The sequence below is a fragment of the Melitaea cinxia genome, chromosome 7 (assembly GCF_905220565.1).
Source record: "Melitaea cinxia chromosome 7, ilMelCinx1.1, whole genome shotgun sequence".
In the NCBI taxonomy this organism is placed as follows: Eukaryota; Metazoa; Arthropoda; class Insecta; order Lepidoptera; family Nymphalidae; genus Melitaea; species Melitaea cinxia.
Window position 1 is genome coordinate 10,554,131 of NC_059400.1, and position 14,799 is coordinate 10,568,929.

Sequence of the window (14,799 nt, forward strand, 5' to 3'; positions counted from 1 at the left end):
TGTTATTTAATGTATATGTTGATATATGAGCAACAATTTTTTTGCTAAAATGGTTACAAAGAGCAGATTAATAGTAATTTTACTACTTTAGGAAGTTTGATAACTTTTAATTTTGTGTTAAATCTTGATTTCTTATATATTTTCCATTTCTAGTAAAATAAATTGTATGTGACTGATATGTATTATTATATATTTATCCTCCAGGAATATGTTTTCTGCCTCTAGAATAACGTTTAAGTTAACGGGTGTTAACTACTGTTGTGTTACGTGTTACGTGCAAAGACAAAGTTTTTAAAAAGACGCCATAAGTACGGAAATTTTAAAGAATTATATTTTCAAGCAATATGTTTTCGGTTTAGAGAAGTATGGTTTATTTGTTTATCGCATTATTTTTTAAATTTAATTTTTATTTATAGAAAAAAAAAATTACTTAAGCGGGCATTAACATTTCCGCTACTACCAATGTAATTTTTACGTACCCTGAATGGGACCATAGGTATATAGACTACAGGTTGGGAAACACTGCACTAGAAGGTGAAATTAGGAACGAGAGTGGCTATTTTGCTTTATTTTTTTATTCAGTAGTATATCATTTTATTTCTTATGTTTTGATTTAAAATCAATAACTTAATAAACATCGAACTAACATGGGATCCTATGCTAGCGCATAAAAACTTATCAACTATTAAAACTATTGAACGCTGTGGATATGAAATTGTTTCAGATTGGCCGATTTCAGATTAATAAGTTATATTATATGTATATAGCAAATAATAATAATTTGGTATAATATTAGATTTGAACATTTTAAATTAAAAATTAATTATTTATTAAAAATTCAATAACAAATATACAATAAATAGATATGTATTTCGTAAAAATGCTAGTTTCACTATATATTTTTACTGATTTGCATATAAACATATACCTATAAATATGTCTAAGAGAATGATTGGTTTTTTTATAATATTAAATTAAAATTTGAAAACAAAAGTTATAACAAATACGAAATATATTAAACTTAATTGTGCTCTTAGCGGATCTAGCAATTAAACCTTTAATGAACATGACGTAGGTTTATTAACTTCGGATGAAACCTGAAAAATTATCGTCGGTTAAATGGAAAAATGACATTTCTCAAAATTTTCTAAAAGTAAGGTTATTACTGGAAAGAGTCTGATAACAACATTATTTTTACATCGATAAAAGACTATAAAATTACACGTCAAGCTCACTAGACGACGCCAGTGCTGCCCTGCTAATTGTACTTGCAGTAATCGACATTTTTGTGATTTTCACTTTTTTGTAAAAATGACATCCCAAGGAGGTAATCTATACGTAAAAATTTATTTACAAGTTTTTACTTATTAAAAACACGTTTTTTATTTAACATGAAACACAGTACTTGCACCTTTAATTGCAATTTTAATTTTCCTAAAAATAACTGCAGCATTAAGCATGTGCTAGAATATTATGCAGTACTTGCTACGTTTACTGTATTTTCATTCAGCATATAACTTTTTTGCAACTAATACTAACTAAGGCCAAACGCAGTACTCACCATTACTGCATTTGAATGTAGCGAGAATAACAAAGCGCTACTCTTGCGACGCTAAAACTAAACGCAGTATTCACCATTACTGCATTTGCGTGTAGCGAAAATAACAAAAACCTACTCCTGCGACGCTAAACCTCAACGCAGTATTCTACATTACTGCACTTAAGAGAAGCAAGAATTAGAGAAAACTAGGCATGTACCGATGCCGCATAGTAATGTACCGCGTTTTGCTCTAGCAAATCAGTATGTCGAAGTCATTCGCGCACGTGTTTTGGCCCGCTGTTTGTTCAATGCCCCAGTGTTTGGACACTATTTGGACCGGTAATTGCACTGGTCAAAATAAAAACTGGACATTTTTAATAAAATACCTAGAACCAGGCCATACCTTTATGTCTGCAGACAGTTTTCACCATCAAGTCGAGAATCAGCTTCAAAAAGCTCAGTTCAGCCTATTGCAGTCCACTGCTAGACATAGGCCTCCCCAAGTTCGCGCCAGACATGTCAGTTTTCCGCAATCCTCATCCAGCCTACACCGGCAATCTTACGTAGATCGTCGGTTCAACGAGCTGGAGGACGTCCCACACTACGTTTGCTAAGACGCTGTCTCCACTCCAGGACCCGTCTACTCCAACGGCCATCGGTTCTGCGACACAGATAATCAGCCCACTGCCACTTCAACTTGCTAATTCTGTGGGCTATGTCGGTAACTTTTGTTCTCTCGCGGATAGTCTTATTTCTAATCCTATCTTTGAGATAAACCCCAAGCATAGCCCGTTCCATTGCACGTTGAGCGACTTTAAGCTTGTGGAATAATCCCTTCGTCAGTGTCCACGTGTCGGCTCCTTATGTTAACACAGGCAGGATGCATTGCTCAAAGACTTTTGTCTTCAAGCATTGCAGAATCTTCGAAGTGAAGACTCGATGAAGCCTGCCAAACGCCGCCCAGCCCAACCGAATCCTTCAGAAAGCAAAAAAGTCTATGATTTTGCCGATTTTATCAACTGCGTGCAACTTGCAAATTCAGAGAAGGTGAATGTAAAGTCCATGTATGTTCCGGATTTTTACAAGTATCAAGATCATTCATCTCGATATAAATTTAAGAAAACACGATGAAAGGATGTACAAAAATGATATTGCCTGTGTCGAGGTGCATAGAAATTCTATGCCCATTTTTGTTAAAGCTACTCACGATAGTAGTATGAAAGAAATCGACTTCCTCGAAACAAAGCTAGTTAAACTGGGTCTAATACCTTGTGCTGTTCAAAATACCAAGCCTCGTGGGATTACTCAAAAAGTAATGCCATGTATATTGAAAAAAATAAGTGATCTCATCCCAAAAAACAGACTGCTATTTTGGAAAAAACTTCCCGTTAACAATGATTCGATTGATCTCGTACTACACAGAGAGTCTGAAGAGTAATATTTAGGTGTTAAAACTTTTTATATCTATGAGTTTGTTATAACAAGAATTGCTATTATGATTTAAAAGAAGTCTTTATTTTTCATACGACATTGTTATTCAGAAATGATATAGGCTAAATAATGTAGGGTGTTTAGAAGTTTGTTACATTTTATGTTCTGTTATATTTGCTAAAAATATTTTATGTAATATTAAATAATGTTCCTGAAGCATACTTTATGAGACTGATTACGTTAATAATTAAAAATGAGTCCACCTTGATCGTGATAATAAGTTTTATATAGAATTTTGTTTCTATACTATACTTTAGAGATGTGGTCTACATTTCTTTTAGATTAGATTTGGGAAGTTGGCTATATATTTTTAATTTAATTTATGCATTTATGTATCGATAAAAAATCATCAGTTATCATATAATTCAAAAGAATGATAACTTGTTGAGTAAAGTTCTATTTAAAAATAATAATAAAAATGTTTCTGAATTGAGTTTTATACTGATTATAAATATAAATTAAAAAACCAAAATGGGATTGTGATAATAAGCTTAGTAAAAAATAAAAACATTTTAATACCTACCTAAATTTTGTATTAATTTGTGTCTTCGTCGCTTAAACAATTGACAGAAGTTAAATTTACCTACGTTTTAACTAGTACCAGGCACGAGAATAAAAAAAGATTGCTAACTACAATTGCAGTATTGAGCACGTGCTAGGTGATTTTGCAGTAATAAACACAAGTACTGCATTTAGTCTTAGTGATACTCTAATGCTCGCAAGCCCAGTAAGTTGATGAAAATGCAGTACTGAGATTTTATCCAAGTAAGGCAATAAAGTAAAGAAAAAAATATGTCAGTAGAAAGCTCGATTCTTTTACTATTTTTAGGTTACACTTTCAAAGTTATATAACAGAGATTTCTTGATTAGATATCAAGAAATATGTTTATCGCGTTTATCTCAAAACTACCATTTTGCATGTACTGCGTTTTGCAATAAGGAGGGCAGAGTGTCATTTCGGTATTCTGCGATCATCACCATAATAATTGTAAAACAACGTCGCTCTGTCATTTTTTATAAATATTTTTTTTTAAATAACAACGATATATTAATTACACATAACACTTACATTAACACAGACACATACTATAAAAATTATAAGGAAAAAATAATTTTAATAAAAGTAAAAACTTTAAATGCTTGTACTGCAAAATTTGTTATGTTCGATTAATGGCACTTTTCTATTTAACCAACGTTATCCTATAGATCTTATGGAATTTCACTATCTTTGACTACTTACTATATTTAGTATGACTTGTCAGTTTGAATTTCTGTAATTAAATATATCTGGGTTCTCTATTAATACTTTAGCATCATCTGGACAGTACATAATAATAGTTTCTACAGTGCAAGGTCTTTCACAGCATTCGCTTGCAACTTGTCGGCGCACTCGTCGCCATCTCATCTCTGCTATCTTTCTTCGTTTATCTCTATTGTTGAGTAAATCCTTTGGCGTTAACTTATCTAAAATAAAAACAAAGAAAAATTTATATTACTTTTTTTTTATCTGATCCAACTAATAGGTAACTAGCGCATGTATAATTATTGTTGACATATAAAAGTAATCTAAATTTTTACTTTTTAATTTAAAATATATATCTATTAGTTTTATATTTTTTTTAGATGATGCTTCACGTTGGTATTTTATTTGTATGTCTTTACACAATAGTGAACATTATATAGAATAAACGAACCTAATTAATTTTTTTCCAGTAGTATTTGTAATGCTAAATAAACTATAAATATTACATACCGAGAATAAGTGAAGTATCTCGTTTCACAATTTTATAAACATTATTGCAAAAGTTATCTATTATAGATGCCAACCATTTGCTGCACGTATAGACACTATCGCTCATCTTGAATGTTTCTGTGTTTTCTACTCCTTCGATTGTAGTTAAATTTCTGCTCAGTAAGAGGACGATATAGACCTAAAAATATATCCGCTTATATATATTAAAAATTTAAATGACAAGAAAATAAAAATTATTTTCATCTGTATTGAGTAATCAAAATCGGTATTTCGCAAAAGTACACGTTTTAAACTACTTTTTATTGCTTTATATTTCTAAGCATAATCAAAACTTACAATGTATTTAAAATCCATTTTAAATTAAACTTGTATTTCCATTAAGAGCACAAATAAATGTTTATTCTCCTTAACTGCTATTCTATGAATGAATCTACCAGAGCTACGGGGTTCAAAACAAAAGCTCTCTTTGGTCCACAGTACGAAGTTACTCAAACCTGTTTGTCGATAATAGCGTTAACAAAACATTGTCATTAAGATAATACTTTTTCTATTTTGAGAGAGTCTCATAAGTAGTCATCTTTAGATTAATATATTAGATTTATTTTAGTAAAGTTTTTTGTGTAAATTTGCCATAGTATAAATGTGCCGCAAAATTGGCAGAGGACTAAGGTAATAGGGACCAGTCCATACGATGTGCCAAGGAGATGTAGGAGATGGCTGACCATCTCTCTACTTCCTTGACACACTTGACTCTTCTATTATCAAATAGAAGTATGAAATAACTTATTTAGAAGCGCACGGTCACAATTGTAATAATTGTTCGCTGACTCAGCATCCCAGTCCCTCTTCTAAGAACTAAGAAAAAATACAATCAGTCCTCTGCTTTTCAGCAGAGCCTTTCGGCTAACTAAAAAATTCCCTGTTTAGCGGTAAGTGCACTTATTGCACCCAACTTGAATTTTACTGTGTGTCATTTATCTGTTTATTTGAAAGTAGTTTAGCTAACTAAGTTTTAGTATGTCACTAGTAGTTTAGACTATAAATTTCTAAACTATCATTTATTCATTATTGGAAGCAGTCCAACTTTAATCTTTCAGCAGATCAAAACCAAATAATACGGCTCACAAGTCGTTTTGTGTTCCTATGGAGACTATAGTAGCTAGAATTGCTAAGAATACGCTGTGTTGACAGCGGTGGTAAAGTCAGCAACACGTTTGCATTGAAATCGCAAAAATGTATCCTCAGTCGCAATTATTTTATTTTGGAATTCATGTATGATGAACCACAATAAGATGATTTTTCATTTTGTGTATCAAAGTTAAACTGTTTTAGTCAATATTTAAAAAAAATGTTAAATTTAATTTTTTTTTTAAAATGAACAGTATTTTTACTACAAAAAAATTAATTAGTGCTCATTATCAGTCTATAATCCGCCAACAGGCATTGGAGCAGCGTGGTGGATTAAGCTCTGATCCTTCTCCTACATGGGGAAAGAGGCCTATGCCCAGTAGTGGGATATTACAGGCTGAAGCGATCAGTCTATATCCATAAAGTTACGAATACTATTAATATTGGTGGTCGCTTTGTCATAAAGTCAAAAAAATAATGGATTAAAGCGCTAATTTATATATAAAAAATAGTTTTAGCGTACGTGTAGCAAAGGAAAAGAACGAATCACGTGTTGTGCGATTGACCAATCATTGAACCTACATCAATATAATTATCTCAGTCCACTGTCTAACTTTACCGTCAAAGAGAGCCAAAAATCTGTTTCAGAGCAGATTGAAGGTCAGTGATCTCTGACAATTTTTAATTTGGAACACTTACCTAAAACTTTTTGCAAACATTTCAGTAATACACATATAATAACCAAAAATATATTTTCAATCTTAAACCTTATTAAATAGGAATAATAACAGACATCTTCTAAATTGTTTTTATCAAACACCCGAGAGTCAGATGTCTGGTCGTTTCAACTTGATCTATTTCTGTCGAAAACATATCAGCTATTTTGTAAGTGCACATAGCAACAATACTATCAAAAGACGATAGGTAATAGTTGGCGTCTGGTATCTACAAACATGAGCTAAAAATAAAGGGGTCTCAGGTCAATATTTACTTATAAGCATAGTTTACGTTATTGTTTAGACATAAACAATCACGTATCATATAATGTATAAATAGGTACAACTACATGGTGTTTTTTTTTTAATTTTTACCCAATAATATAATTATGGCAGCAGAGCATTCTAACACTGAACAACCGAATTGATGCACGTGCCATGTAGGCGCTATCACACCGGCGATCCCGTATCCAACTCCGGCACGTTGTGAATAGTTTTATTTGTACAAATCTTTATTTTCGGTCTGGCTGTCTTCTTGGGTCTCACCAACGTGCCTCTGGGAGCGCGTTAAGAGGAAATGATACCGACTCTTACTCCATACAAACGTAGTCGACTGTTTCCTCCCAGAGACAACATATTATAAGTCCTCATCAGTCTGACGGTTAAAGAGTGCTGCTTGAGGCTAGTTCTAACGAAAGGCTGATATAAAAGGCCAGAGGCATGAGCCGCTCTCAATATAGCACCTCTCGGTACTCGCAGCTTAAAATCCTGTAACACCACAGGACAATCGACAACGCTTCTGCAAATTTTAAAGAGGAACATTAATTATATCGAGCAATCCATGACGAACCAAGACACAACCATTTTCAGACACAAGTAAAAAAAATACGCATGTTTACAAAAAACCGAGTACATAGTTTAAGGTTTTTTAAGATACATAAAAAAAATGGCATGTTTTGGGGAGGAAATAGTCGACTACGGAATGCTGTTTTGGTCAATAATTATCCACGTAAAACTGTCCGAGCTGCAATTGTCTCTTTCTTGGCACGGGGCGCGGCGACAACATTTTATTCGAATACCTATTTTTCAAATGACTCTCAGGTAGCCTTCCCTCTTAAGCTATCGGACCCGGTTATTATCAAAGACAGCGATCGTTACTCGTAGTGTCGGGGCATTGAGCCAACCCACAGTGGAACAGCGTGGTGAATTAAGCTTCGATCCTTCTCCGAATTGAAGAAAATGGCTTATGCTCAGCTGTGGGATGTTACAGGCTGAATCAGAAAATATTATAAAAAAGAACTTAGTATTTAATAATACACATTTTTGGGTAAATTTTCGCTATCTCATTCCATCGGCTATGAATTTTTACAAAAGTCTAAAACAATGTATCCATTTCACAAATTCAGTTCGAGTAATCGACAAAACGAAGAAAACTATTAATTTTTTATAACTATTAAGGTTTTAAACGTATTTTCACAAAATAATTTTCAATTCTTGTAACTTTTGAAGTGAAAACAAAGTGTTAACAGAATGAGACCGACAACATGTATGAGAAGAACAAACAACGATGTCGATGTTTTTTAAAAAAACGATGAGATTCTCAATTTGATGTTATTTTTAACTGACTTCCAAAAAAGGAGGGGTTCTCAATTCGACTGTATTTTTTTTTTTATTTTTATGTATGTTACATCAGAACTTTTGACCGTGTGGACCGATTTCGACAAAAAATTTTTAATCGAAAGGTGGTGTGTGTCAATTGGTCCCATTTAAATTTATTTGAGATCTAACAACAATTTTCGAGTTATATCTAATAATGCGTTTTTACTTGACGCTTTTTTCGTCGACCTACCTTGTATTATACCGCATATCTTTCTACTGGATGTACCGATTTTGATAATTCTTTTTTTTTTTTTGGAAAGGAGATATCCTAAGTTTAGTACCATGATAAGGAAACCAGGATATGGTGATGGGATCCCAGAGAAATTGAGGGAAGCTCTTGAAAATCCGCAATAACTTTTTACTGGGTGTACTGATTTTGATAATTCTTTTTTTGTTGGAAAGAAGATATCCCTAGTTTAGTACCATGATAAGGAAACCAGGATCTGATGATGGAATCCCAGAGAAATCAAGGGAAACTCTAGAAAATCCGCAATAACTTTTTACTGGGTATACCGATTTTAATAATTTTTAATTTAATCGAAAGCTGATGTTTGTCATGTGGTCACATATAAATTTTAAGTAGTTACTTGACTATTTTTTCGTCGATCTACGTTGTATTACTCGTCGATGTAATTGAAGTCGGTTTTTTTTCGTTTGCGAGCAAACACAATTATTGTTACACATGTTAGTTACCTCATAACTTTTTACTCTGTGTACCTTGCTCACCATAAAAACACAACTCTACTTAGGAGCTGTATTATTTAGCACGCCATGCTTCTCCTGTCAGTTAAAATATACGAACTTTATTTCCAAATAATTTGTAAGGTGACCTAGCCTTATATTGTTATTTTTATCAGTTGACGATATCAGCTAACATCCCTAATGTGAACGCGACCGATAAACTAAAAAGTCGTAAACAACTGATTGCAAGCTCGTGTGCCCTCAAATATAAAGGCTGTTAAAATTTTTGTTCTGCTTAATTTGTAGTGACCTAAATAAAAATATTTATATTTTAAATAAAATAAAATAAACTTATAACTTTAATTTCTTAAAGAAACGGATGTAGTTTTAATAGGGCTTGCTTAGCTTAGCGAAAGGTTACTCACTCATCACAAAATCTCCAAAACTATAATACCTACAAACTTGAAATTTGGCAGGTAGGCTCCTTTTAAGATGTAAGCATCCGCTAAGAATTTTACAAAACTCGACCCCTAAGGGGGTAAAACGGGGGTTGGAAGTTTGTATGAAAGTCCTATGTTTTAAAAGTAAGAGACTTAAAATTTAAAATGTATGCTCTATAGATGATAAAAAGTTGTCCAATTAATGTATCTTTAGAAATCAACTCCTTTTTGGGGTTGAAACGGGGGATCGTAGGTTGACTCACTGATCACGAAATCTCCGATACTATAACACCTACAAACTTGAAATTTAGCAAGTAGGCTCCTTATAGGTCGTAGACATCTGCTAAGAACGGATTTTTACGAAATTCGACCCCTAAAGGGATAAAACGGGGTTTGGAGTTTTGTAGGAAAGTCCTATGTTTCTGAAGTAAGAGACTTGAAATTTAAAATGTATGCTCTACAGATAGTGAGAAGGTGTTCAAATAATGTATCTTTAGAAATCAACTCTCTTTTGGGGTTAAAACGGGGGATGGTAGGTTGACTCACTCGTCACGAAATCTCCGAAACTATAACAGCTACAAACTTGAAATTTGGCAAGTAGGTTCCTTATAAGGCGCAAACATTCGCTGAGAACGGATTTTACGAAATTCGACCCCTAAGGGCATAAAACGGAGGTTGGAAGTTTGTATGAACGTCCTATGTTTTTGAAGGAAGAGACTTGAAATTTAAAATGTACGCTTTATAGATGGTGAAAAGGTGTTCAAATAATATATATATATATATATATATATATATCTACTTCCGTGAAGGTGATAGGCTTTCCCAAGATAGCTTCGGTTTTCTGGTCCATAAGACTCTCATTAGCAACGTTGTGGAAGTCAGCAGTGTGTCCCACTCCTTTATAGGTACTCTTGTAAAGTGATACAGTTATATGCGCCGTCCTCGGCGCACTCTGACCATGAAGTAGGAGCTTTGTATTAAGATATTACAAGGGCCGTACATGGCACTACTTCGGCCTTCTACAACGTTGATATGGGAGACTTCAACGCTAAAGTAAAATAGGATTACAAGATCACGACAAATCGAGAATTGGACCACACGGATTGAGGTACAGGAATCGCAGGGGGCAGATGCTCGTAAACTGTCTCGTATCAGAGGGGCTCTTCTTGATGAATTCATTTTTCGAGAAGAAGCCTCATGGGCGGTGGACATGGCAAAGCCCCGATACTGTGACGAGGGATGAGAAAGAGTTCATCATAGCGGATAAAAGGTATATATTCAGAGATATCAGAGGGTCTACCGCCAGGGTGAGGTGGCGAATGCTAGCGCGACCCTATCTCGCCCCACCCAGGCGGACGACTGCTCACACTTGGTGGTTTTTTTTAGTCAATAGGAGTCTGACATATTATACGCCGGGTATATATAATGAACGGCGCAGGGACGCCAGAGGGTATCCATGATGAATTTTCCCCACACAAAAAAAAGGATTGCGGAAAACCGGGGTGTTTGACGCGAACTTGGGGAGGCCTATGTCCAGCAGTGTACTGCGATGGGCTGAAGTGAAGTGTATACATATATATATTGACTAGTCTGTTGGCGCAGTTTGTAGTGTACCCTGCTTTCTGTGCCGAGGGTTGTGGGTTCGATTCCCACCCCGAGTCTGGGTGTAATATTGTAGCGACATCTATCGCGCAACAAACTAACTACGTAATTGGAACTACTACTACGTACTGGAACTGTGTTATCCCTTAGTCGCCTTTTACGACACCCTCGGGAAGAAAAGGGGTGTCTATATTATTTACTGCCGGAACCACACGGCAATATACGTATGTATCAATTATTTTGAATATGCATGTGTATTTTTACTCGATAATTGATATCGTCATAGGTGACACTATTCGTCACTTCTCTTTGTACACTTCCATACCGCTTTCATTATGCCGCGTCCTATATGCCCAAAGGTTGTCTGGAAGAGATCGCTCTTCTAGCGATAAGATCGCTTTTGTACACTGTTCTTCATTTGTAATATGTTATTGTTTTGATTGTTGTTGTTTTACAATAAAGAGTATATTATTATTATTAGTAATCAGTAGTTGTACGCGCGCTAGGTGCGTATGCTAGCTACTCTATGTATTTATTAATATACCAATATTATAAAGTTGAAGAGTTTGTTGAAGAGTTAAAAAGGAGAAAAAGGTTCTCAATTTGTATTTTTTTATGAATGTTAACTCAGTACTTTTGACTGGGTGAACCGATTTCTATATTTTTTTAATCGAAAGGTGGTGCGTGTCATGTGGTCCCATTTAAAATTTATTGAGATCTAACAAGTACTTTTCGAGTTATATCTAATAATTTTTATTTCCTTGACTATATTTTCGCCGACTTACGGTGTATTATACCCCATAACTTTTCCTTGTATATACCGATTTTAATGATTCTTGTTTTAATCAAAAGCTAATGTTTCTCTTGTGGTCCCATTTAAATTTGATCGAGATCTGACTACTTTTCGAGTAAACTTTAATAACGCATATTTACTTAACTATATTTTGTCTACTTTCGTTGTATTACTTGTCGATATAATTGAATTCGGTATTTATTTTTCGCAAACACAATTATTTAAGCGCGCTTATCTCAGGAACTACTGGTTTGAATTGTTTTTTTTTTTTTGAGTTGGATAGTCCATTTACCGAAGCTATATAACATCGCGCTACGACCAATAGGAGTTAAGCATTAACAAAAAATGTTACGAAAACGGGAATAAATATTCTTTCTTTTTAAAGCTTCCGTTGCGCGCACGTAGAAGTAAAAAGTACAAATTGTTATAATTTAGTATACGCGCAGAAATATTTTAAACCGCTAAAAAGACAAATTAGTATGGTTGATAAAAAGATTAGTTTAACTGACCGTAGTAAGAATAGTAGATAAAATATTATCACAACAAAATTTTTCAATTTAATATTGTTTTGATTCCTTCTGAATTAATCTGAATAGAGCTTGACCCACATCTCAGTTTAGATAACGTCCACTATACAAATAATTTTGTAATTAATCGGATGGTAACTTATACTATATAACTAGAGCGTATGTGTATTATTTCATGCTGTTTGACTTTAGAAGTCAATTGACGATATAACTATATCCGGGGCCATTGAATCGCCAAGCAACATCAGTCTAAACACTAAGCTTTAATTTTCTTAATGAATATTCCAAATCTGTCTACCGTTGATATATTTAGATTTATTTTACCAGTCATCTGAGCCTCTATGACAAAAAAAAATAAAATAAAATACATTTTATTAGTTTCTGGAAATTCGATCAGTCGGTACGGCCCACCAGGCCCTTCTTCTATCTTTATTTGCCTACGCTGTTTACTGTTTTCTTTTTTAAAATTCTATATAAATAAAAATGAATGTTGCTAAGCGCATAACTCGAGAATGGCTCGACCAATTCAGCGAATTTTTTATTTCGTATACCTATTCCTTAAATCACACGGAAAGATTTAATACAAAAAAAATTACTATTAACTTTTGACAGAACGAAATCTGTCGGGCAGCTATTTTACAATAAATACCTTTAAAAATCAATCTTAGACTTTTATCTACATATTTTAACAGATTTTACATTAATGAAAGAAAGTGGTATAAAGAAAATGTCACTTTCTTATTGCCTTAATAGATAGATTAACACGGTTAAATAGCACTGCTCCCAAGAATTTTGTGTTCTTGTAGTGATTAAGGTAGCCATATCTCCTGAGGAGTCGGTAACGCGCCGGAAGTGCTCCTGGTGTTGCTGGGGTACATAAGCTACGGTATCCACTTACCCATAAAGCGGGCCATACGCTTATTTGCGACCTTTGTAATTCATCATTACAGCCTATACAGTCCACTGCTGGACATAGGCCTCCACAAGTTTACGCCAAAAATAACGTGAACTCATGTGTTTTGCCCATAGTCACCACGCTGGGCAGGCGGGTTGGTGACCGCAGTACTGGCTTTGTCGCACCGAAGACGCTGCTGCCCGTCTTCGGCCTGTGTATTTCAAAGCCAGCAGTTGGATGGTTATCCCGCCATCGGTCGGCTTTTTAAGTTCCAAGGTGGTTGTGGAACCTTGTTATCCCTTAGTCGCCTCTTACGATACCCACGGGAAGAGAGGGGGTGGCTAAATTCTTTAGTGCCGTAGCCACACAGCACACCTTTGTAATTACAAATAGGGTAACGTGCGACGTAAGTAGTAGATAAGTTGTAAAGTATAAGACTTTCTTTAGAGACTACATTTTGGCTGCGCAGTTATGAGCGATGTTATTGATAAATAGCTATCGGAAAAATTATGAAACCCAACTAGTGACGAGCGTGTGATCAGCCTGGTCAATCTATTGGATTTTGTATTGCTTCCGGTTTTAATCATCTTGAACAATAGATATAACCAAGTAATAATCCATCAACAACTTGCTTTACAAAGTAGTCATGCCGATCATGTGTCAAGAAAATCATTAATAACTCTTTTAAAAGATCAACATAATATACAATCATTAAATATTCAACCATATGTATAACCTGCATAAAAGACAGGGTCAATAAACCCACACATCTTTGGTTTTTCTGTAAATAACATAACTACATTACCAGTATAGATTAAAATGTTTTGCTATTAAAGTATTTTTAAAGTAGTAAGTTAAAATTTATTTATAGAAAATTGTTAACTCTTGATGTATTTTATAATATATGCGTATATAAATACACCGTAGCACACAAAAAAAAAAAAAATTTACTTGACAAACTTGGAAGTTAAAATTTTCTCATTACTTCTCATTTATTATTTTATAGGTACCACTAGTGTCTCAAACAAACGCACGGTCCATCTTAACTAGGTAGGTACTTGACAGAACGTGATACTACTTGAGAGCTTGATTTTGAATTTTGAAATTTATTTTACTGTGATCTTAATCTTACTTCAATGATAAAATATGAAATAAAGCAAATGTGATTAAACATATATAAACTATAATATGCTCCTTGAACAACTGAAAAATACTTTTGTCACTGACATACATTACAGCCAACAAACCCGATATATTTATACCTAGGTGTTTTGAATTGATCACTTCGTCACACAGTTATTGTTGACATTACGAGTAATTGAGTAAATACGTATATCTTGCCTACAAGATTACCGCCACGTAGGGAGTTGTTACTGGTGCTATGTTTGACAAACTTGACAGTGTCTTATTAGCGAAGAGTTTTTATCAAATACTTTTGAAGAACTGTTTGTCAGCTCCTACATGCGACTGAAGTTTGTTCATTTTTTTTTAATAAACCAAGTTATGCGTTGCTTCACACGATTTCACTAACCATATATTTATCATACCGTGAGCTATGGATGCCGATCACGATA

General features: G+C 34.1%; 1 protein-coding gene across 1 annotated transcript; it reads right to left on the reverse strand.

Moving 5' to 3' along the window:
* Positions 1-4,289: 4,289 nt before the first annotated feature.
* LOC123655171 lies at positions 4,290-5,138 on the reverse strand. The gene is made up of 3 exons (XM_045591005.1): positions 5,121-5,138; positions 4,785-4,962; positions 4,290-4,495 (listed from the first exon to the last, which is right to left on the reverse strand). Exons 1-3 carry the CDS (start codon positions 5,136-5,138, stop codon positions 4,290-4,292), a joined length of 402 nt encoding a protein of 133 aa, XP_045446961.1.
* Between the last annotated feature and the right edge of the window lie 9,661 nt (positions 5,139-14,799).